The following is a 26330-nucleotide window of genomic DNA, read 5'->3' as shown; positions in this document are numbered from 1 at the left end:
CCTTTAATTCTGACAACAACCCCATGAGTTGGAAATTATTATTTCAGTTTACTTCGAGATTGGGTTGGGAAGAAGAAATTAAGTAAATTGCCTTGGGTCCTACAACAAATAAATTGATAGGAAATAAATCAAGTGTGTTTTATGTGGAAGCTCTTAGTTGCACCCACAATCTAGAGATTATATTTAGTTCAGTTCAGTTCAGTCACTATTCAGTTCAGTTCAGTGGTATCTGACTCTTGTGACCCCATGGACTGCAGCACGCCAGTCCTCCCTATCCATCACCAACTCCCGGAGTTTACTCTAACTCATGTCCATTATCAGTGATGCCATCCAAATTTCATCCTCTGTTGGCCCCTTTTCCTCCTGCCTTCAACCTTTACCAGCATCAGGGTCTTTTCCAATGAGTCAGCTCTTCACATCAGGTGGCCAAAGTATTGGAGTTTCAGCTTCAGCATCAGTCCTTCCAGTGAGTATTCAGGATCGATTTCCTTTAGGATAGACTGTTTGGATATCCAGCAGTCCAAGGGACTCTCAAGAGTCTTCTCCAACATCACAGTTCAAAAGCATCAATTCTTTGGTGCTCAGCTTTCTTTACAGTCCAACTCTCACATCCATACGTGACTACTGGAAAAACCATAGCCTTGACTAGATGGACCTTTGTTGGCAAAGTAATGTCTCTGCTTTTGAATATGCTGTCTAGGTTGGTCATAACTTTTCTTCCAAGGAGGAAGCATCTTTAAATTTCATGGCTGCTGTCACCATCTACAGTTATTTTGGAGTCCCCCCAAATAAAGTCTGTCACTGTTCCCCATCTATTTGCCTTGAAGTGATGGTACCATATGCCATGATCTTAGTTTTCTGATGGAGAAGGAAACGTCAACTCACTCCAATGTTCTTGCCTGGAGAATCCCAGGGACGGGGAGCCTGGTGGGCTGCAGTCTATGGTGTAGCACAGAGTTGGACAGAACTGAAGCGACTTAGTAGTAGTAGTAGTAGTAGTTTTCTGAATGTTGAGCTTTAAGCCAACTTTTTCACTCTCTTTCACTTTCATCAAGTGGCTCTTTAGTTCTTCTTTATCTGCCATAAGGGTAGTGTCATCTGCATATCTGAGGTTATTAATATTTCTCCCGGCGATCTTGATTCCAGCTTGTGCTTTATCCACACCAGTGTTTCTCATGATTACTGTGCTTATAAGTTAAATAAGCAGGGTGACAAAAAGCCTTGATATACTCCTTTTCCAATTTGGATCCAGTCTGTTGTTAAATGTCCAGTTCTAACTGTTGCTTCCGGACCTGCATATAGGTTTCTCAAGAGGCAGGTCAGGTGGTCTGGTATTCCCATCTCTTTCAGAATTTTCCATAGTTTGTTGTAGTCTATGCAGTCAAAGGCTTTGGCATAGTCAATAAAGCAGAAGTAGATGTCCTTCTGGAATTCTCTTGCTTTTTCGATGAGCCAACGGATGTTGGAAATTTGATCTCTGGTTCCTATGCCTTTTCTATATCCAGCTTGAACATCTGGAATTTCAAGGTACACATACTGTTGAAGCCTGGCTTGGAGAATTTTGAGCATTACTTTACTAGCGTGTGAGATGAGTGCAATTGTGCAGTAGTTTGAGCATTCTTTGGCATTGAATTTCTGTAGGATTGCAAAGAAAACTGACCTTTTCCAGTCCTACGACCACTGCTGAATTTTCCAAATTTGCTGGCATGTTGAGTACAGTGCTTACACAGCATCATCTTTTAGGATTTGAAATAGCTCAGCTGGAATTCCATCACCTCCACTACCTTTGTTCCTAGTGATAGTTCCTACAGCCCACTTGACTTGGCATTCCATGCTATCTGGCTCTAGATTTGTGATCACACCATTGTGTTTATTTAGGTTGTTAAGATCTTTTTTGTATAGTTCTGTGTATTCTTGCCACTTCTTCCTAATATCTTCTACTTCTATTCAGTTCAGTCTCTCAGTCATGTCCGACTCTTTGCGACCCAATGAATCGCAGCACGCCGGGCCTCCTGGTCCATCACCAACTCCTGGAGTTCACCCAGACTCACTTCCGTCGAGTAAGTGATGCCATCCAGCCATCTCATCCTCTGTCGTCCCCTTTTCCTCCGGCCCCCAATCCCTCCCAGCATCAGAGTCTTTTCCAATGAGTCAACTGTTCGCATGAGGTGGCCAAAGTCCTGGAGTTTCAGCTTTAGCATCATTCCTTCCAAAGAACACCCAGGGCTTATCTCCTTTAGAATGGCCTGGTTGGGTCTCCTTGCAGTCCAACGGACTCTCAAGAGTCTTCTCCAACACAACAGTTCAAAAGCATCAGTTCTTCGGGGCTCAGCTCACAGTCCAACTCTCACATTCATACATGACCACTGGAAAAACCATAGCCTTGACTAGATGGACCTTTGTTGGCAAAGTAATGTGACTCCTTTTCAATATGCTACCTAGGTTGGTCATAACTTTTCTTCCAAGGAGTAAGCGTCTTTTAATTTCATGGCTGCAGTCACCATCTGAAGTGATTTTGGAGGCCCCCAAAATAAAGTCTGCCACTGTTTCTACTGTTTCCCCATCTGTTTCCCATGAAGTGACGGGACCAGATGCCATGATCTTAGCTTTCTGAATGTTGAGCTTCAAGCCAACTTTTTCACTCACCTCTTTCACTTTCATCAAGAGGCTTTTTAGTTCCTCTTCACTTTCTGCCATAAGGGTGGTGTCATCTGCATATCTGCGGTTATTGATATTTCTCTCGGCAATCTTGATTCCAGCTTGTGCTTCGTCCAGCCCAGCATTTCTCATGATGTGCTCTGCATATAAGTTAAATAAGCAGGGTGACAAAAAAGCCTTGACATACTCCTTTTCCTATTTGGAACCAGTCTGTTGTTCCATGTCCAGTTCTAACTGTTGCTTCCTGACCTGCATATAGGTTTCTCAAGAGGCAGGTCAGGTGGTCTGGTATTCCCATCTCTTGCAGAATTTTCCACAGTTTATTGTGATCCACACAGTCAAAGGCTTTGGCATAGTCACTAAAGCAGAAATAGATGTTTTTCTGGAACTCTCTTGCTTTTTCCATGATTCAGCAGATGTTGACAATTTGATCTCTGGTTCCTCTGCCTTTTCTATAACCAGCTTGAACATCTGGAAGTTCACGGTTCACGTATTGCTGAAGCCTGGCTTGGAGAATTTTGAGCATTACTTTACTAGCGTGTGAGATGAGTGCCATTATGCAGTAGTTTGAGCATTCTTTGGCATTGCCTTTCTTTGGGATTTGAATGAAAACTGACCTTTCCAGTCCTGTGCCACTGCTGAGTTTTCCAAATTTGCTGGCATATTGAGTGCAGCACTTTCACAGCATCAACTTTCAGGATTTGAAATAGCTCAACTGGAATGCCATCACCTCCACTAGCTTTGTTCCTAGAGATGCTTCCTAAGGCCCACTTGACCTCACATTCCAGGATGTCTGGCTCTAGTTGAGTCATCATACCATCGTGATTATCTGGGTCATGAAGATCTTTTTTGTACAGTTCTTCTGTGTATTCTTGCCACCTCTTCTTAATATCTTCTGCTTTTGTTAGGTCCATACCATTTCTATCCTTTATCGAGCCCATCTTTGCATGAAATGTTCCCTTGGTATCTCTAATTTTCTTGAAGAGATCTCTAGTCGTTCCCATTCTTTTGTTTTCCTCTATTTCTTTGCATTGATCGCTGAGGAAGGCTTTCTTATCTCTTCTTGCTATTCTTTGGAACTCTGCATTCAGATGTTTATATCTTTCCTTTTCTCCTTTGCTTTTCGCTTCTCTTCTTTTCACAGCTATTTGTAAGGCCTCCCCAGACAGCCATTTTGCTTTTTTGCATTTCTTTTCCATGGGGATGGTCTTGATCCCTGTCTCCTGTACAATGTCATGAACCTCATTCCATAGTTCATCAGGCGCTCTATCTATCAGATCTAGTCCCTTAAATCTATTTCTCACTTCCACTGTATAATCATAAGGGATTTGATTCGGTCATACCTGAATGGTCTAGTGGTTTTCCCTACTTTCTTTAATTTAAGTCTAAATTTGGCAATATGGAGCTCATGATCTGAGCCACAGTCAGCTCCAAGTCTTGTTTTTGCTGACTGTATAGAGCTTCTCCATCTTTGGCTGCAAAGAATATAATCTCTCTGATTTCAGTGTTGACCATCTGGTGATGTCCATGTGTAGAGTCTTCTCTTATGTTGTTGGAAGAGGGTGTTTGCTATGACCAGTGCATTCTCTTTACAAAACTCTATTAGCCTTTGCCCTGCTTTATTCTGTATTCCAAGGCCAAATTTGCCTGTTACTCCAGGTGTTTTTTGACTTCCTACTTTTGCATTCCGGTCCCCTATAATGAAAAGAACATCCTTTTTGGGTGTTAGTTCTTAAAGTTCTTGTAGGTCTTCATAGAACCATTCAACTTCAGCTTCTTCAGCATTACTGGTTGGGGCATAGACTTGGATTACTGTGATATTGAATGGTTTGCCTTGGAAATGAACAGAGATCATTCTGTCATTTTTGAGATTGCATCCAAGTAGTACATTTCAGACTCTTTTGTTGACCATGATGGGTACTCCATATCTTCTAAGGGATTCCTGGTCACAGTAGTAGATATAATGGTCATCTGAGTTAAATTCACCCATTCCAGTCATTTTAGTTCGCTGGTTCCTAGAATGTCAATGTTCACTCTTGCCATCTCCCATTTGACCACTTCCAATTTGCCTTGATTCATGGACCTAACATTCCAGCTTCTTATGCAATATTGCTCTTTACAGCATCAGCCCTTGCTTCTATCACCAGTCACATCCATAACTGGGTAATGTTTTTGCTTTGGCTCTGTTAGGTCCATACTATTTCCGTTCTTTATTGTGCCCATCTTTGCATGAAATGTTCTCTTGGTATCTCTTATTTTCTTGAAGAGATATCTAGACTTTCCCATTCTATTGTTTTCCTCTATTTCTTTCATTGATTGTTGAGGAAGTCTTTCTTATCTCTCCTTGCTATTTTTTGGAACTCTGCATTCACATGGGTATATCTTTCCTTTTCTCCTTTGCCTTTTGTTTCTCTTCTATTCACAGCTATTTGTAAGGCCTCCTCAGACAACCATTTGGCCCTTTTACATTACTTTTCCTTTGTGATGGTCTTGATCCCTGCCTCCTGTACAATGTCATGAACCTCTGTCCATAGTTCTTCAGGCACTCTGTCTATCAGATCCAGTCCTTTGAATCTATTTGTCACTTCCACTGTATAATCGTAAGGGATTTGTTTTAGGTCATACCTGAATGGTCTAGTGATTTTCTCTACTTTCTTCAATTTAAGTATGAATTTGTCAATAAGAAGTTCATGGTCCATGCCACAGTCAGCTCCTGGTCTTGTTTTTGCTGACTGTATAGAATTTCTCCATCTTTGGCTGCAAAAAATATCATCAATCTGATTTCGGTATTGACCATCTAGTGATGTCCATGTGTAGAGCCTTATCTTACGTATATTTAGTTAAATATGCTGAAATACTGCAATTTTTATTATTATGCATACCATCATTCAAGGAAGGGATCATATTTTAGTACAAACTACAAGTTTATAAAAAAATCAATTAATGTAAGAATAATATGAGCAAAGTATATGGAGACATGGAAAAGTTACATCAAGAAAAATCTCAATATCGTCAATGCTAAAGCAGTTGAATAGAAAACAAGCATAAGTTTTGAGGTATGGAGCTTTCATTTTCTGGCAGAAAATGTATCATTTCATCAGGAAAAAGCAGTTTTTTTTCCTGACTCTGGATTTTGAGAGAAACTGGTCACAGTGTTGTTTATGTTTGGGGTATTGAACAGTGAATGCCATGAACAATAATTCTTAACAATTTTCAAAATACCCAAACTGATTTTCATCTAATAGGTTCTTATGTAAGTCATTGTTGAAACCCAAGGGCAAAATATTGAAAGTGATTTTCAAATTTCTTTTTTTTTAATAGCTGCAGAATTTCTCATTCAAAAGAAGTGATTGTGGAAGTCTGAAACATGAAGCAGATAACAACAGAGTTGTCGGGTTTCCTGACTCTGTTTTTAGCTCTCTGCTTCCTTCATCTGCTTATGCCTCTGAGACATCTCTTTAGAACCACAGGAGCCATTGTGAGCTCAGTGTGAAAACCACTGTGTTAAAATAAAAAAAGAATGTTGTATATAAGATCAGTGTGCTGTGATTCTGACTTAGCTTTCTAACAATCTTTCAAAAAAAATAAGTTATAATGTCTGGTAAATTTTGCTTTGAACCATTGGTTCCTAACCCAGAGGCACTCATTGGAGCCAACCTCAAAACATGGTTAAATATGTCATGTCTGGAGCCTCCTATGCTCACTAAATCAAACTTCATTAAAGCAAGTCCTGTGGAAATCTGGATGTTTAGAACATGAGAATCTGTACTTTTAGAATATATGTATATATATGTATATACTTCAGAAAATGCTATATTACTGGTTTCTATTATTAATCTCTAAAAGGAACATATGAAAATATGCTCAGACTAAAGGTCATTATATTATTATCAGATAACACTATCTACTAAGGACATGTGAAATATTAGAGAATTGTAAAAATAAATATCAAAATTCAAAATTATTCTAACTATGGTTTGGCACAAAGTCAGTGATAGAACCATTGATAGCAGAACTGATCCCCAAACTGTATGCTTTCATTAATATTTCCCCTTTACATTCCTAAATAACATGGGCCTTCCTTTTGAATTTGTTCATATAAATCCCTGAATGCCAAATGTTAATTCAGATAATTAAACCCTAAGAGAGTCTGAATCACAGGATACAGCAGGATTATTTCATAGGTAATATAAATTCAAGCTAGTGTCTATCCTCAGGGCTAAGCAACTGGAAGGTTGAATAATCAGCAAGATACTTCCTGTTTTATGCACTGATGTAACCCCAAGTAAAAAGTTAAATGAAAGTTTTATTCATACCTGACTCTCTGCCTCCCCATGGACTGTAGCCAGCCAGGCTCCTCTGTCCATGCAATTCTCCAGGCAAGAATACTAAATTGGGTAGCCGTTCACTTCTGTGGAAGATCTTCCCAATCCAAGGATCATTCTTTACCATCTGAGCCACAAGGGAAATATCCCCAAGGACGAGAACATTTCTTAGTACTTAAGTAGATGCTTAATAATATTTGTGAAAAAATGAATGCTCATTCATTGCAGGTGTCCATAGAACTTGAATAGAAGTTAAAACAGTGAACTAGACTTCTTCCTATTTATATATTATTTGCATTACATATAATTAGGTTGAAAATAATAAATCTCTTCAACAGTGACTTAAAATTTAGAGGCTTAAAAAATGTTTGAGGAAGAGGTTTCAGGGTAGATGTCTGGTGTTTGGGTTCAGTGGCTTAATGATATCAGGATAGGAATCGTTATGTCTTTTTTCACTTTTCTCGGAAACCTATTGCCTCATGGTTGACAGAAGGCTGGTGCACCTCCAGGAATCACATCCAGTTCAGAACAAGAGGGAGTGAAAGAGAAGAGTCAAGAATCATCTCAGCTGCACTATTCCTTCAGCTAAGACAACAAAACTTTTCCAGAAGCTCACAAGGGAAATTTCAGACCTATGTGACAAGGCCCCACATTTCAGTGGAGGCTAAGATTATAGAAACATGAGGATTGTTATTTGCTAAGGCCAGTCATAACCCATTTTCTGGTGGACATACCACTCCAAACACAAGTGGGATTCTAATACCAGGGAAGGAGAAAGGATGTGAGTAATTAATGGGCATAAAATAACATCTGATAGAGTACTGCTAAAATGAGAAAATACTTTTATCTTATTTTATTTTAATTATCTTTTTTTTAAATACACATTGTAAAAGGAGAAGTAGTCAACTACTAGGGTTATATTTTGACCAAAAATACATTTTAGGCACCAGATTAACTAGACAAGAATTATTGCTACTAGATCATCAGTCTTAGTACTTGTAAAGGTACATAATTTATTGTATTTTTAAGAAATAATTTAAAATTACTTTCTTGCTTTAATAAATCTTGCTAGCTATTTTTAAATTGATAATTAAAGCTGGATACTAAAATGTTTATGTTCAGCCACCTAAAATTATTGGACACAATATTTGCTTGTACTTCTTTCTATATTGCTTTATATTTTGACTTGTTTTTGAGGAAAGATTGTTATTCAAGGGTTTATTATAATATATATATATATATGTATGTATTTTCATTTTAGATAACAAAATTTTATTTTGTAGGGTTTACATCAGAATTCAGTTTTAACTAAGCCACAAGACTTGACATGGGGATAATGACTCAAGTTGACAGCAAAAATTTGGGCTGCTTTTCATTTCACAATAAGACTACTGGGCCATAGAGTTGTTTGTGAATTTTTGAAATGCCATCATCACCTTAAAATTCAGACTGAATTTATGCAGATTTCTCTCTGTTTTAGGACATGTTCAGATCTAATCATCTTATCCTACCCTGAAGGCTAGAAAGCTAATTATTATATAGATTGTTTTGCAGTTTGGTATACTTCACTCAAACATTAGGAGTAATTAGGGACTGGGGTAAGGATTAATTCCAAATGAGTCACCTTTGCATACATTTTCCATTTTATATATGCTTTTTAATATTTAAGAATAAGGTATATTTTGACAAACTTATACCCTGTTTTGTCCCAATGGCATGCTTAAAGCATAATGAATAATAAAATAAAAATTAGGAAGACAGGATTCATCTTACCCTTTTGCTTTCCAAGATCTTACACCTTGTTGGTGGGAATTTGATACCGAATTGTGATTTTTCCAGGAAAAAACTAATGTCTGCTGTGTATACTAATAGATCTGAGGATTTCTATCTTATATACAGTGCCACTAGAGCATTATGGGAGATGCTGGTTTCTGTAACATGTTATTTGAAATTCACTGATTTAGTAAAAGTCATTGAATATATAGAAATTAAGAATTTCAAAAGAGGGAACTTTTGGACTCAGTAAGTCACATATTGGGGCAGATGTGATCAGAAGTAAGAAAAAGTGCTCTGGAGTTAGATAGATTTAGATTCTGGTTGTGTGTTTGTTGGGGATTCCCTGATGGCTCAGCAGATAAATCATCCAATTGCAGTGCAGGTGACACCAGAGACATAGGAGGTGCGGCTTCTATCCCTGGGTCAGGAAGATCCTCTGGAGGAGGAAACGGCAACCACTCCAGTGATCTTAGACCCCTGCCCTGTTTAGCTTTCCTCAACTTCAGTTTCCTTATTTGTAAGGTAGGGGAAATAGCATACCAAGGGATCATTGTTAGGAGTAAGTAATATAATGATTATTAATTACAGAAACATATAATTTTATTAGTATTAGTCACTGATATTACAACTATGAGAGTTGAAACCCTGAAAGTAAAACCACTTCTACAAGCTCACAGAGTTACAAACCAAAACTGTAGGACTGATAAGTATTCTCTGTGCAGTGAACCATTCTCAAAGTGAATTTGAATGTGTGCATTTATTTCAAATGTTGAGGATTTGAGGATTCCATTTTTTTAAGAAAGAGCTTCATATATTATTTACATACATTGTAGAGTGGAATTAAGTGAGTGTATTCTGTATTATGACGGATTCCAAGCCTGTTATGTCATCTAGTTTGACTTTAATTTTTAGAATAAAAACAGTATGTAAGATTAGACAAGTTGGGTTACTGCACCTGACAAGGTAGCCGCTGAAAACCATATGGTTTTGCTCTTTTCACGCTGTGTGTCCTGTGAAGGGAGCAGACTGCTCATTAGTCATAATTTTGCTGTCAGTGGATTTCAGAGTTACCTTTGCCTAAACACTGTATGGACTAACTTGTGGATATGAATTTTCAATCCTCTTTGCCATCTCCCTGAGTTTATAATTTTAGAGTATATTAACAATTCAAAACCTTTAGCATGTGTTTCTGATTGATTTCTCCTCCTTCAGGGTTGCATGCTTCATAGTATGACTGTACTACTGCTTAGTTTTCAAAGAGCAGTGGCTAAAACTTCTTTGTTTATGATGATGAAAAACATTTTGAAACAAAACAGAAAGAGACAAAAAGAACAAAATGAAAAGAGTTGAATCTATTTTAAGAAACAAAGGCAATGAGTGTTGCTCATAGTCAACAATGAGTTAATAAGATTTAGAAAGACAAAAAAATCATCTTCTTTGATATCAATTCAAAGATAATCTGATGGTTTAAAATATCACTGGAATTCTTTAAGTCAAATATCTTTAAGTCGGAAGTACTGAGACATGACAGAAGAAGAACAGACTTCTGGAATAAGATAAACTAAAGTTTGCCTCCAGTTTCTGCTACTCAGCAGTTGTGTGTGAGGATGTCTTCCTCTGCAAATTACAGCAAATCACTTCCACTGGATTAAACAGCAAATCTGATTATTTCCCATATAACAGGAAGTCCTAAGAGAGGCAGACTTCAAATTTAGGTGAATTAGCAACTCTGAATATAATCTGGACCAGATACTTCTCATCCCTTTGCTCTTCCAACCCTAATCTGTAGGCTTTGCTCTCCTGCTGACTTTAAATGGCTACATCAGTTCAAGGAAATATACCCATATCCACCTACTTTTAAGGCAGCCCAGAGTGTCCCTTTCTTATGTTTTCTTCATAAAAGCTCCTTTCACTTGCAGATCACCTTCACAGCTCATTGGACAGAACTGAATCAATAGTAAGACCACATAATTGGAACTGAAATAAGTGCAGCATTGCTAAATTGTGGAAAGAGAAAGAGGGAAAAGCCTAATTCAAACTAGAGAAGAAAATAGAGACCAATTATTCTGGAAGAACTTATATTAAAAACAATAAGACACAACTACAAGGTTTGAAGTAGGAGAGTGGAATGACCACACTGGTGGCTTAGAAAGGTCTTTCTGGATGCAGTGTTTTGTAGTCATTTTCAAGGATTGTGCCTCTCTGCTGAGAAACCAGTTAGGAGGTTTCTCAAGTTAAAATTACGGCAAGGATTTGACTGGACTGGTTCTCCTGGGAAATGAAATAGAGCAGGCAGTTCAGAGAGTTATATGCAGGATAGAGTTAGCATTGGTAGGGTTTGGTTACTGATTCAATATGGGGGCTATAAGTGAAGGAAGGCAAAGATGACTCACAGATTTCTGGATGGAAGAGCTGATTCTATGTCATTGCATTCCCTGAAATAGAGACCATGGGAGGAGGACCTTTTATTGTGTGTGCAGGGAAGATACTTAGTTCATTTGGGGACAGGTTGAATTCGGAATGACCACAAGTCATGAATGTGTTAATAACTAATGGATAGTTTTACAAGTTGATTGGACTTTCAGGAGAGAAAGAGATTAAAAAAATATATGGATTTGGACGGTTATTAATATTTACATTACAACTGAAGACATGGAAGTTCATCCCTCCTCTATAGGGATCCTTACATAAGGATGTGTGTTAATATCACCACTAAAACCAACCAACAAACAAAAGTGAAATATCCTAGCCATTCTCCATCCTGAGTAGTCTGATTCAGGATGTTTGGACTGGTGCCGAGACGTTTGTTCTTCACAAAAGGTTCTTTTTTTATTCTCATTTTAAGTCCTAGTCAGGAATCATTGACTCAGACTTAAATTTTGGAGAAGGAAATGGCAACCCACTCCAGTATTCTTGCCTGGAGAATCCTGTGGACAGAGGAGCCTGGCAGGCTACAGTCCATTGGGTCACAAAGAGTCAGACATGACTGAGCAACTAAACAGCAGCAGCAAGAATCATTGATACAGAGTGATAAGACAGTCTACAAAAATAGAGTATTGATCAAAGCCCAGGTTTGAAGGATTGATAGAGGAAGTAGCTTATCATGGAAACACATAGCCAGAGAAGTTAAAGAAAACCAAAGAAATACATTGTCACTGAAGATGAAAGGTGAGAGAGTATCCGTTGGAAGTCAGGACCATATCCTATCAGAACATAAGGAATATTAGTAACTCAGAGCTACATGGTTATCACAAATTCAAAACCAATCTTCTAGATTGTAAGATTTCTCACAAGCAGTGTTTCATAGCTATGGTTCCTGTACAAATCGATTAATTTATAACTAGTGTTTTATTTCATGGCTTTTGGGTGTCCTGGGAGATAGGTGGCTGTAATCAAGGTATTAAGTGTCCAGGCTCTAAGTGAGGAACTTGATTATGGGAAGCCATAAGCAAGGCTCATGGTCTGTCATGAAGGCCTCAGGTATTGCCTCATGTTTTCTTCCTTCCTTGATTTCCCTGCTAGGATTCTGAATGAGACTGCAAGCTGTCAGTGTTCTGTTGAGGTTCATGCATTTGCACGCACAGACATGTTGACTCTTTGCATCCCAAAGGGCTGCAGACTGCCAGGCTCCTCTGTCCATAGAATTTGCCAGGAAAGAAATACTGGAGTGTGTTGCCATTTCCTACTCCAGGGTATCTTCCTGGTACAGGGATCGAATCTGCATCTGTGTGTCTCCTGTATTGGTAGACTCTTCCTTTACCACTTGGACCAACTGGGAAGCCTTCTAGGTTTGTTGAGGTCATTAAATAAAAGAATATAGACAGATAGATAGATAGATATAGATATGTCTTATATATACACGATACAATATAGAGTGTGTGATATATCAGTTCAGTTCAGTTGCTCAGTCGTGTCCGACTCTTTGTGGCCATATGGACTGCAGCACGCCAGGCTTCCCTGTCCATCACCAACTCCCAGAGCTTACTCAAACTCATGTCCATTGTGTCGGTGATGCCATCCAACCATCTCATCCTCTGTCGCCCCCTTCTCCTCCTGCCTTCAGCCTTTCCCAGCATCAGGGACTTTTCAAATGAGTCAGTTCTTCGCATCAGGTGGCCAAAATATTGGAGTTTCAGCGTCAGCATCAGTCCTTTCAATGAATATTTAGGATTGATTTTCTTTAGGATTGACTGGTTGGATCTCCTTGCAGTCCAAGGGACTCTCAAAAGTCTTCTCCAACACCACAGTTCAAAGGCATCAATTCTTTGGCACTCAGCTTTCTTTATAGTCCAACTGTCATACCCATATGTGACTACTGAAAAAACCATAGCTTTGACTAGATGGACATTTGCTGGCAAAGTAATGTCTCTGCTTTTTAATATGCTGTCTAGGTTGGTCATAACTTTTCTTCCAAGGAGCAAGCATCTTTTAATTTCATGGCTGCAGTCACTGTCAGCATTCATTTTGGAACCCCCCAAAAATAAAGTCTGTCACTGTTCCCACTGTTTCCCCATCTATTTGCCATGAAGTGATGGGACCAGATGCCATGATCTTAGTTTTCAAAATGTTGAGTTTTTTTTTTTTTAACATTTTATTTCATGTGATTTCATATGGTACAAAAGTATTATATGTTTGAACCTGTCACTCAAATAGGAGGTTCTTTCAGTTCTCTTGGCCAACCTTCTTTCAGAGGCAAATACATTTTTAAAAAATAATATTATGTAGAACATATATAGAAAATTTTCCCTTATAAAAACAAAAGTATTTGGACATTTTAAATGTAGTACAGCTTAGCGTCCCAATTCACTCTCTTCTTTCACTTTCATCAAGAGGCTCTTTAGTTCTTCTTTTCTGCCATAAGGGTAGTTTCGTCTGCATATCTGAGGATATTGATATTTCTTCTGTGATTTCAGCTGTGCTTCATCCAGCCCGGCATTTCACGTGATGTACTCTGCATGTAAGTTAAATAAGCAGGGTGATAATATACAGCCTTGACATACTCCTTTTCCTATTTGGAACCAGTCTGTTGTTCCATATCCAGTTCTAACTGTTGCTTCTTGACCTGCATACAGATTTCTCAGGAGGCAGGTCAGGTGGTCTGGTATTCCCATCTCTTTCAGAATTTTCCACAGTTTGTTGTGATCTACACAGTCAAACCTGATTCATAGTAAACACTGAATAAGTTCCTTTTCTCATATTCTTTTTTTTTCATAAAAAAGATTACATAATTACATTGCTCATAATTGTAAAAGAAATGAATATTCTCCCATTCACTGTTGAAATACAGTTATAGAGTCTTGCTTTCAAGCAAAGATGCCAGAAACTGTGTAACAACCCGAAACCTAAAAAATAATTCTTACCAAATTTACAAATTTGTTTTCTAATGGGAAACACATGTCCTCTTTCTCTGCACTCCTTTGCCAACTGTTCTTTGTTCCCTGCAGCAGTTGTCAAATTATAAAATTTAACCCAGAAGCAAGAAATCACATCTGTGCTGAATGGGACCTTGGAGAGAGACTGGACAGCTGTATATCTGGGGTTTATTCCCACAAATTTGTTAAGTGTGTGCTGTAATTGAATTCAGTAGCTTTTCAGATATTGTTAAATGAAAATCAATAAGACGGTATCCATCAGAACTCTACTGTGTTCAATGGGACTTTGATTCAATGCCTTTAGAGAAAGAGAATGTCATGCTACCTGCTACTAATCCAAAGTATTTTCTTCACACTGTGACTACTACTGTAATTGTGACTCCTATTGTAGTGTTTCCTTGTTAATGTGAATCATAGGAAAAACAGAAACAATGTAAGATTAAGAATATGCCTTTTGGCTCTCCTTTTACCTTCTTGTCATCAGGGAATCACACATTCCTTCAAAGTATTACCCATGGGTGGTGATGGGACCAAGTGTCCTTGAGCTGTCTTTTGACTCTTCAAAGTCCTAAAACACATTCTGCTCAAGGTAACATTTTCCTGGAAAATCCAATTTTTTTTTCTTTTTGTGACTAATAGAAAGATATTAAGGAGGAAGCAATGGAGTCAGAGTGATACACAGCAAGTTATAAATATTTGAAACTTAAAACCATTAAAGAGCATGTTTGAATAATTAATTCCAATTACTTCTTAATTTTTAGAATGTGTGACGTTGAAGCCTTAGGATTCTTTTTGTGCCTATTCTGTTTTACAAATTATGCCCTCCCTTGTCTTTTTTTGAATCCTAACAAAAAGAATGGACTAGCAAGTCTCTGGCTTTTCTGAATGTCAGTTCTTTAAAAGCTTTTCTCTGTCTATTCAGGAAAGCATTAAAATCATTAGTAATAATAAAATTAAAACATGCCTAATATTATTTGAATTAGTTTCTATTATAATCTGTTATTTAGTGAGCCAGTTAACTGATTTTTACTTACTAAAAAGTTCCTATATTTGTGAATCTTTGTTTTTCCTGTGATAACTTTAGGTATTTGCAGTAGACTGAATACTTACTAACCTCTGTAGAGTTATTTCTCTGGGAGAATCTGTCTTCTTAGTTACTGACTAGAGTACCAACCAATATGCCCATCTTCATTTTAAATGTACAGTGACTGAGGGAAAATGACCTTAAAGACTCTCTGAGTTTGATGGTGTGCCTTTATTGTAAAATCTAAATAATAGAATAAAAACATTTTCCATAAAATTTCTGATATCTAATTAATGTCCTTCAGAGTAAATGTGGTATCAAACATTTCCTCTAATTATATTCATTAGTGGTTTCTCCCGGACAAGTTTTAATTAAGTTGTACAATGAAGATCAATACTCATTGTGTATTCATTGTAATTTACAACAAGCATATATACTGTTCAGAGCAATTTAATCACTGTAATTGTAGTACAGAAGATACTTAGTGACTGTGCTCCGTTACTGCCAAACCTTTTTTAATAAATTCAGTAATGAAATTGGAAAAGGAAATTCCGTAAGTTCATACTTATATATATACTATGTCTGAACTGGTGTTATGTTAGTAGCTTAAGTAATGGAGGATATAGAAGCATTGATAATATTAGTGGCATAAAACTTTTTCATGCATACCATCATGAACGTTAAGAAATTATTAGAACATAAATAATTACACTTGTAATAATTGTTACATTGGTTACTAAAATAATTTAGAAGTATTGGGTATTCATAATGATCTTTTTTGCTCTAAATAAGGCTGTAATTTTTATTGCTTTCATTTCTCTAGATAGGAGTAGTATTTTGATTCATAAGGAATTCTTCCAACTATGTTAGCTTCTGTTAATGAAGGTCATGTCGGTGATGTATTGTGCAAGGAATTGTAGAAGTGGACATTTTATAGTAACACTGTAGGTGTATACTAGGGTCTCTCAGCTTTGGTATTGGTGAAATTTGAGCTAAATAAGACTTTCCTGGAGGGTGGGAGAATTTTGCTGTGCAATGAAGGATGCTTACTTAGTCAACTGCATGCCTGGCTTCTTCAGAACCATGAGATGCCAGTAGCAAATACTCCCCTACTTCCCAGTTTTGACAATCAAAAATATCTCTAGGCATTATTAGATACCCATGTTGAGAACCACTGGTGTGTGTTGATTCAGCCACACCCTCCTGATCTGCCCATTGGCCAAATGATCCATTCATAAGACAACTATACAAATGTTCTGAGTGCAGGATATTTTCATAGGCATGAGTAAAAACATGGTGTTATTTTAAGGGAACAAAACAGTTTTGTGTATTCCATTATTTGGAGATTAGAATTGGGTGTTAATGAAATGTTCAGTAATATTACCTCACCCACTTTTAGAAAAAGGAGAATTAGAGATGGTTTCCTGGGAAGGCAGTTTCTAAAATATATTTTGAAGTACAAATGAAGAGTTAGCAGTTCACAAAGGGAGAAGGGTATTTGAGAGAGCTAAGGCAGCATGTGCAAAACTTGGAGGTATGCGAAAACTCTCATACTCTATCTGTATCTATCTTTCTATCTAATTGTATGTAGATCTAATTTTAGATAGTTATTTTCCTTGAGGCATCAAATCCCAATTTACTCTGCATTATATGAACAAAATTATAATATAGTAGTCTGCAGGTAATTACCTAAAACACCTAATTTTTCTTTTTTCCCCTCAATTTCCAGTTCAGTAAAAATGGTATATGTAAATGTGAGCTTTGCATTATGAATTTTATGAAATCATCTGTTTCTAGGAGGAAAGCAATTTTAGGCAGCACTGAAAAGTGACATGCATGTATTTCCCATAAACCTCCTAATCTATTTATTTGAAGAAAATCTTTTGACAAGACCAACAAAAGAAAGGCAATATACATTCCTATTGTAGTTATTTTCATGTATTCAGTAACACATTCCAATATTGCAAACTCCTAATAAATGATATTAGCAGCAGAGCTATTATTTTGAGGTCATTCATTTATTTTTATATATGTATATTTTCTAAACCACAAAGAGTAAAAATAATCATTTTGATTAAGGTTAATTCAAATGAGAGTAACCAAATTTTAGACATCTGGAATTGTGTTGATAATAATGACTATTTCAAGATGCACATATTAAGAAGTTTACAGAGTGCTATGTTTCTCATGGCAGGCTAGTTAGGAATCCTAGAATTCCTGTGCACATTCCTTTGTCATCACAGAATTAAGTTCAGTTTAGCTGCCATCACAGCTAGAACACCTTTAGTTTGCTCATTTGCTCCACTTTAGTCCAAACAGATATGCTACTGCTCAGTATCAAAGGTGAATAAAATGACTCATAAAGATGAATAAACAGAACAATTTAGGTTCTGCACTCCCCTGATATTTAGTCATGTCTAGACACAGCCCTAGTGACCCAGAAAAGACTAAAATGAGGACAAGGACATTTAAGTTTAATGTAGCCTAATTCCCATAGAAACCAGAAGAACCAACAGTAGAGTTAAAAGAAAAAAATTCAAATCTACCTGAAAAATTGGATTTAGTGGGGTGACTGGAAGGTTTGCAAGGTTGAGAGGGTGGTGGAATATTTTGGGTTTGTTTGGTTTTGGTTTTTGTTGTTTTAAAACAATAGTTTTTTCAGTTGGGTCAATTTTCTAAGAAATAATTATTCTGCAAATTATATAAATAATTTAGGGAAAAAAACCTTATTGTATATAGGTTCAAGTTAATACAAACATTCTGTAGACATGCATTTTTATTGTTAAAGAGCTCAGAACTTAATGACAATAGACAGTTGTATGTTACAGTATTGAGTATATATCTGTTTTTTAAGATTTTTGCGTTTTTTCTTATTTTGTGTTAATATAGACGATTACCTTTGTGTGTAACATATGTATGCTTGCATATGTAAAATGAAATAAAACAATGGATAATAAGGGTTGTTGTTGTTTCGTTGTTAAGTCATCTCCAATTCTTTTATGACCCATGGACTTTAGTCCACCAGGCTCTTCTGTTCATAGGATTTTCTAGGCAAGAATACTGGAATGGGTTGCCATTTTCCTTCTCATGCTGCTGCTGCTGCTGAGTCACTTCAGTCGTGTCCAACTCTGTGCCACCTTCTCACAATAAGGGCTAAATGCACATAATTTCTATAGGATATCGGAACTTTCCATTTCTGTTGTGATCCAGATTTCCTTGGCCATAATAATTTTATTTTGTATTCTCTTGTACAGTTTTATAATGCATTTCTCAGTCTATCAGTTGTTAAACCCTTAGTACCCTAGGCTTATCCTTGCAGATAAAATTGTCTTTTTATTTATCTCTTTTCTGAGTATTTTTTCAATTTTAATTGGAGGTTAATTGTTTATAATATTGTGTTGATTTCTGCTTTACAACAGTATGAATCAGCCACAAGTATACATATATCCCCTCCCTCTTGAGACTCCTTCCCACTCCCACCATGAACCTTTTTTTAATTTTAGAGTTGTAGGCATTACAAGATACTGACTCTTGAATGCAGTGTAAGGAAGCTTCAGTAGCTCTGACCAGGGTTAACCTAGTTGTTTCTTTTGGGTGCAATCCTCATTCAAAGTGGTTTAGCTGCAAAGCATGCCAGGTAGATACTTTTATTTTAGGTATAATATATTTGAAAGATAATGCTCTATCATCTAGGTCTAAAACATCTGACTACATTAACACCATTTGTTGTTGTTCAGTCTGACTCTTTGCGACTTTATGTACTGCAACGCACCAGGCTTTCCTGTCTTTCCCTATCTCCTGGAGTTTGCTCAGACTCATGTCCATTGAGTCGATGGTGCCATCCAACCATCTCATCCTTTGTTGTACCCTTATCCTCCTGCCCTCAGTCTTTCCCAGCATCAGTGTCTTTTCCAGTGAGCTGGCTCTTTGCATCAGGTGTCCAAAGTATTGGAGCTTCAGCATCAGTCCTTCAAATGAATTTTCTGGTTGATTTCCTTCAGGATTGACTGATTTGATCCCCTTGCTGTCCAAGGAATTCTCAAGAGTCTTCTCCAACAACACAGTTCAAAAGCCTTCTTTATGGTCCAATTCTCATCCGTATGTCCAATCTATACATGAGTACTGGAAAAATCAAAACTACTTTAATTTCATAGGGATAGGTGATGAACCTGATAAAATATAAACTCCTTGAGTATCTTTGTATGTATGTATGTGTGTGTGAGTGTGTGAGTTTGTGAGTGTGTGTGGGTGCATGTGAGTGTACATACTCTTACATTCCTTCCTTTTGCATTGATGACTTCTGTCTTGGGAGTCACAAATATTTTAAGGTACTCAGCCATAATTGAGATATACCTTTCAAAAATGTAGCTAACAGTTTTGTATGAAACACATTTTGGATTATGGTTGTATATAAGCAGAAAGTATCTTTGGGAATGCATCAGGCACTTAACTATAGCAACAACCTTGAGAACTGCTACAATTTTCTAAGCTTGGTAAAGTGTCTGTAGATTTATTTCTTAATTAAATTTGCAATTTGGATTACAGATTTTGGTTAATATCACAAAAATGTTACAAGCCTGGGAATAGTTTATTGCTGTTCAATGTAAATTATTTGTTAATTGCTTCATAACAACTTTCCAGAAGAAAATAGAGTATACTTAGCTGCAGTTTTATGGCTGCAGCTTAATCCCAAGACCTGCAGTCTTTAAGAAAAGGGACATGGTCCTTTTGGGTTTCCTGTGGACCTTTCATTTTATTCTTTTTTTTGTTAACTCTTTTCCTTTATTCTTGTTTGACCAAAAAAAAAAAAAAAACATTTAGGGTAATGACTTGTTTATATACTTTTGCTGTAATTGTTCTCCAAATAGTTATTCAAAATCTCTTGTTCTCTTGCATCCTAATAATGCTTTCTTTAAATTGTCACTCTTGTATTCATTATAATGAATGCTTAATCTACTTGCAGTTAAGGAAACAATATGTGCTTTTAATAACTTTATGAAAATAGTGATGTATTTTTGTATAATTCACACAGTTTTGTGTTCTTTCTCTTTTAGTGAATTTGTTGGATTCACGGACTGTCATGGGGGACTTGGGATGGATTGCTTTTCCAAAAAATGGGGTAAGTCTTTCTGAAATTTTCCCTACAGCTTAAACTACTTGAATAGACATCATCTTAAATATTGTATAGCTGTATTCTCTGTACATTCTTGTCATTAAGAATAGAGGAGTGTATATGTGAAGAAGAAGGAGGAGACTTCAAATTAAGTCTGATTGGGGAAAGCAGGGAAATTGGGAAGAGATGTTAATGAACAAACAACAAATGTATTATTTTCCTCTCTGAATGTTTCCCATAAAAAATGTGAAGGTTTTCAGCATTCAGAGAGTAATTTAGGTTGAAGTAAGCAACACATTTTTAGAATTGATTTATTGAAAAAGAAAAAAATAAATGAGAAAAGAGATTTGCTACAATATGCCCTTCAGATCAGATCAGATCAGATAAGTCGCTCAGTCCTTGTCTGACTCTTTGCGACCCCATGAATCGCAGCACGCCAGGCCTCCCTGTCCATCACCAACTCCCGGAGTTCACTCAGACTCATGTCCATCGAGTCAGTGATGCCATCCAGCCGTCTCATCCTCTGTCGTACCCTTCTCCTCCTGCCCCCAATCCCTCCCAGCATCAGAGTCTTTTCCAATGAGTCAACTCTTCGCATGAGGTGGCCAAAGTCCTGGAGTTTCAGCTTTAGCATCATTCCTTCCAAAGAAATCCCAGGGCTGATCTCCTTCAGAATGGACTGGTTGGATCTCCTTGCAGTCCAAGGGACTCTCAAGAGTCTTCTCCAACACCACAGTTCAAAAGCATCAATTCTTTGGTGCTCAGCCTTCTTCACAGTCCAACTCTCACATCCATACATGACCACAGGAAAAACCATAGCCTTGACTAGACAGGCCTTTGTTGGCAAAGTAATGTCTCTACTTTTCAATATGCTATCTAGGTTGGTCGTAACTTTCCTTCCAAGGAGTAAGTGTCTTTTAATTTCATGGCTGCAGTCACCATCTGCAGTGATTTTGGAGCCCAGAAAAATAAAGTCTGACACTGTTTCCACTGTTTTCCCCATATATTTCCCATGAAGTGATGGGACCGGATGCCATGATCTTCATTTTCTGAATGTTGAGCTTTAAGCCAACTTTTTCACTCTCCACGTTCACTTTCATCAAGAGGCTTTTGAGTTCCTCTTCACTTTCTGCCATAAGGGTGGTGTCATCTGCATATTGAGGTTATTGATATTTCTCCCGGCAATCTTGATTCCAGCTTGTGTTTCTTCCAGTCAAGCGTTTCTCATGATGTACCCTGAATATAAGTTAAATAAACAGGGTGACAGTATACAGCCTTGACGTACTCCTTTTCCTATTTGGAACCAGGCTGTTGTTCCATGTCCAGTTCTAACTGTTGCTTCCTGACCTGCATACAAATTTCTCAAGAGGCAGGTCAGGTGGTCTGGTATTCCCATCTCTTTCAGAATTTTCCACAGTTTCTTGTGATCCACACAGTCAAAGGCTTTGGCGTAGTCAATAAATCAGAAATAGATGTTTTTCTGGAACTCTCTTGCTTTTTTCGTGATCCAGCAGATGTTGGCAATTTGATCTCTGGTTCCTTTGCCTTTTCTAAAACCAGCTTGAAGATCAGGAAGTTCACGGTTCACATATTGCTGAAGCCTGGCTTGGAGAATTTTAAGCATTACTTTACTAGCGTGTGAGATGAGTGCAATTGTGCAGTAGTTTGAGCATTCTTTGGCATTGCCTTTCTTTGGGATTTGAATGAAAACTGACCTTTTCCAGTCCTGTGCCACTACTGAGTTTTCCAAATTTGCTGGCATATTGAGTGCAGCACTTTCACAGCATCATCTTTCAGGATTTGGAATAGCTCAACTGGAATTCCATCACCTCCACTAGCTTTGTTCGTAGTGATGCTTTCTAAGGCCCACTTGACTTCACATTCCAGAATGTCTGGCTCTAGGTCAGTGATCACACCATTGTGATTATCTGGGTCATGAAGATCTTTTTTGTACCATTCTTCTGTGTATTCTTGCCATCTCTTCTTAGTATCTTCTGCTTCTGTTAGGTCCATACCATTTCTGTCGTTTATCGAGCTCATCTTTGCATGAAATGTTCCTTTGGTATCTCTGGTTTTCTTGAATAAATCTCTAGTCTGTCCCATTCTGTTGTTTTCCCCTATTTCTTTGCATTGATCGCTGAAGAAGACTTTCTTATCTCTTCTTGCTATTCTTTGGAACTCTGCATTCAGATGTTTATATCTTTCCTTTTCTCCTTTGCTTTTTCCTTCTCTTCTTTTCACAGCTATTTGTAAGGCCTCCCCAGACAGCCATTTTGCTTTTTTGCATTTCTTTTCCATGGGGATGGTCTTGATCCCTATCTCCTGTACAATGTCACGAACCTCATTCCATAGTTCATCAGGCACTCTATCTATCAGATCTAGGTCCTTGAATCTACTTCTCACTTCCACTGTATAATCATAAGGGATTTGATTTAGATCATACCTGAATGGTCTAGTGGTTTTCCCTAGTTTCTTCAATTTCAGTCTGAATTTGGCAATAAGGAGTTCATGGTCTGAGCCACAGTCAGCTCCTGGTCTTGTTTTTGCTGACTGTATAGAGTTTCTCCATCTTTGTATATTGACTAGGAAGTAAAAGTGGATGTGTCAATAACCAGTGTTGAATCAATCAGTTGGAAGAGTTTATTATGATTCATTCACTACATTAGGGAATTAAAATATTATAAGACATTCCTTTAAATTCCATTGTGATTAAAAAATTTCTCAGAATATTGTCAGTCATCATTCAAAGGTTTTCTGTTAATTCTTGAATTTTTCTCTGTTGAGAACTTTCAGAAAAGATGCTCATTGGAATATGTTTATAATCCACCATTGTTTTAATTAGTAAATTATTGTATGGTGTACATTAAAAATAAAGTCTTTGGGGTGAAAATTAGGTAAGGTGTTTTAAAATATAAACATATTGATAATATTTATAATGCTAACCATATTAAAACATATATTATATAAAAGTATTCCTTATCTTCTGCTTAATGAAAAACACATTCATATTATCCAATGGAGAATGAAAATATAAGTAAAATATTGTGACATAAAATCATTGTATTACGCAGAAAGCATTAACTGTATTGTGTTACTGTTATATTGAAAACAATCTAGACTTTGATGGAATATTTTTATTACTTAATGACTTTAATATTTAAACAATTTGAATACTTAAAACTTAATTATATAGTATATACATGAATATATTTTTAAAATTATATGTACTAATAGTATTTAATATGACCTTGAAGGTTAATTTCAATCTAATTAAGGAATCAAATATCATAACACATCTGGTTATAACAACCAAAATAATCAAAACTTAAAATCTTTTTCCACTAGTTGAATATACCAGATATGTGTATTTGTCCTTTATTTAGAACATTCAGTTCAGTTCAGTCATGTATGACTCTTTGCGACCCCATGGACTACAGCACATTAGAACATTTCTGTGGAAATAGAATGTGTGTGCTAAGTCACTTCAGTCATGCCTGACTCTTTTTGACTCTGTAGACGATAGCCTGCCAGGTTCCTCTGTCCATGGGGTTCTCTAGGCAAGACTACTGGAGTGGGTTGCTGTGCCCTCCTCCAGGGGATCTTCCTGACCCAGGGATTGAACCTGAATCTCTTGAGGCTCCTGCATTGCAGGTAGATTGTTTACAACTCAGCCACTGGGGAAGCCCTGGAAATAGGACAAGTAGTATCAATTGTTCTAGTGCCTAATAATACACATGTTAACATCCTCATCTCTGTGTGCTTTCTCTTTTTTCATTAAGTCAGTATTTCTTTTTGGTTGTTGAATAATATAGTTACATTTACAGGTATAATATAAATAAAGTAATACAAATAGATTGTTATGGTATTAAAACATGAAGGTAAACCATGTGAAAAAAATTCTTATTCAATTTGTAGTTGAACATCAAAACACTCAGTTTTGTATTCAATATAGCCAGTGCCAACATAAAGGTATATATTCACTTCACCTGTCTTTTATCTTTCTTATGTTCTTCCTTTTGCCATTTTTTTCTTCTTTCTTCCCCTCACTGGCCACCTCTGAGTTATTTTCTTTCTTTCATCTTTAAGTACACCTCCTATTCAGGAAGATGTCTAGCTAACATCCGTATATGAGAATCTGTAAATATATTTTGTTCTCTGTATTTTTTCAAATATCAAAAATGATTTATTACATAAATCCTTTGAATTGCCCTTTCTGAGAAGAGGCTGACATATTGGGATGAAATTAATTTTTTTAAAGCCTCAGAAAATATGTCATATTCTCTTTGAATTTAGTTTCATATTTCTCATATTTCCATTCAGTAGTTATTCAGAAAGGTTTGGACAGAGTGTAACTGTGAGGGTAAATCTGATGTTGTAGTTGTTGCAGCTAGATAGTTTTAGAGAAATGACTCAGTTTTAAGTGTGATTTCTGTATAAAGCACAATTGACTTCTTTATAAAAACATTATCTTTCGTACCGGGAATGAGCTATTTCCAGGCATTCTAAAAACTTCGTCCTTACGTTTTGTTTCTATTATAATTGTTAGTATATTGTTAATTTTGTTCAGAGTTTTTTGAAGAGTATTTTTTCAAAACCCTTGTAATTTTTTGAGTGGTTTCCACTGGCTAGTATAACCACACTGCTAATGCCTGGTGTTAATATTGAAGAAAAAGAAATTAAATTAGAAAAACTTAGTGAAATGTGCACTTATCCAAGTATAAGGAATGTGTGTCAAACCAAGGTGTTACATTTTGTGTTAAACTCACCCAAATGCAAATTGAAGAAACTTTTAAAATTATACTTTAAAGAAAATGAGCATAAAAGTGCAAGCAATTCCAATAAAATTTGCATGTACGTTTTATATATTGTTATTAGGTTGAGTCATTTATGAGTAGATAATCTAATTCTAACTGAAATATAGATCATTGACATAATGTTAGCAAAAATTCTTTAGTAAAGATATCTGAAAATTTTCTCTTCCATAAAAGCCATGAGAAAAACTGAAAAGTATTATAAGATTCAACTTTTCAGGACTCTGGAAATTTACCAAACTCTTGGAGTAGATCTGGGAACAGTCAAGAGAAGGACTAAATCTTGGTAGAACCACAAGTTTGTGGCATTTTAAGGTACCCTGTGCTCTTTCCTGCCTCTTCAACTCTTTAAATTAGTCTTTGAAAAAACTAAACAAAGCAACAATCTGCCATCAGGGTGAAAATGGTAGTCTGACAGGTACTAGAGTGGGGTGAGTCAGGTAGGATACACTTCAAACACTTGATCTCAGAGAATTGTCATTGTATATAGCCCAATAACACCCTAAAAGAATACTCTCCTGAGACTGTCTTGACTAGAGTTCCTCCAGTCTCAAAGCCTTTACTTTACTAAGTAAAGAAGAATATTGTGGATTTTTTTTTCTACAACATTTTCCTGAACTTCAGATCTTAGGAAAGAATATTTTATTCTTTTATTTTTAAACTAATTAAAATAGTACCTTAAATGTAGGCCTGAGAACTGGACAAGTAACTTAGAATAACACTTACTCATCCCTGTAGTCATGTACACATTCCATACACTTCTTAGAAACCATCAGTGCACCTGTTGTACTCTTTTTTTTTCCCCCTTTGGCTTTTAAGCTTTTAGATTTCTTATGACAAGCTCATATTTACCATTGTACAGTGTTTCTAAAACTTGGCTCTGTTCCTGGCATATCATAGAACTTCAATAAATATTTGTTAGAAGGATAATATTATTTTTTAATTTATGAAATGGGTCATATATTACTGATATGTAGTTCTACATGTAGATTAAAATAAGTGTGACAGAAAGTAGAACTGGGCAGTGTTAGCACCCAGTACACATCCTTTCTTTGACCTTCTGTTGCATTTCTATTTTCATACTGAGATCTACCAGTCCATCAGGTTTTTATGTTTCTTTGCTTTTGACTCTATCTGTATAGATTCATTGTCAGCACTTAAAGATTGGGAGATTTCATGTAAAATCTGAATTTCCAACTTTTCTGTTTAGTTGGAAGCTTCAGAAAGCCAGGGCTGGCAGATTTCCATGAC

General features: G+C 36.6%; 1 protein-coding gene across 13 annotated transcripts in view; it reads left to right on the top strand.

The window, feature by feature from the left end:
• EPHA5 (EPH receptor A5) overlaps positions 1 to 26330 on the top strand; it is a 415456-nt gene that overhangs the window by 14051 nt on the left and 375075 nt on the right. For all 13 annotated transcript variants that reach the window (XM_061420302.1, XM_061420298.1, XM_061420297.1 and 10 more), the window contains exon 2: positions 20210 to 20274. In XM_061420302.1, coding sequence (XP_061276286.1) covers positions 20210 to 20274 — 65 coding nt within the window. The remainder of the gene's footprint in view (positions 1 to 20209; positions 20275 to 26330) is intronic.

This window comes from Bos javanicus, chromosome 6 (genome assembly GCF_032452875.1).
Source record: "Bos javanicus breed banteng chromosome 6, ARS-OSU_banteng_1.0, whole genome shotgun sequence".
Lineage (NCBI taxonomy): Eukaryota > Metazoa > Chordata > Mammalia > Artiodactyla > Bovidae > Bos > Bos javanicus.
The sequence above is the reverse complement of the archived record's forward strand: the minus strand, read 5'-3'. Positions and strand labels throughout refer to the sequence as shown.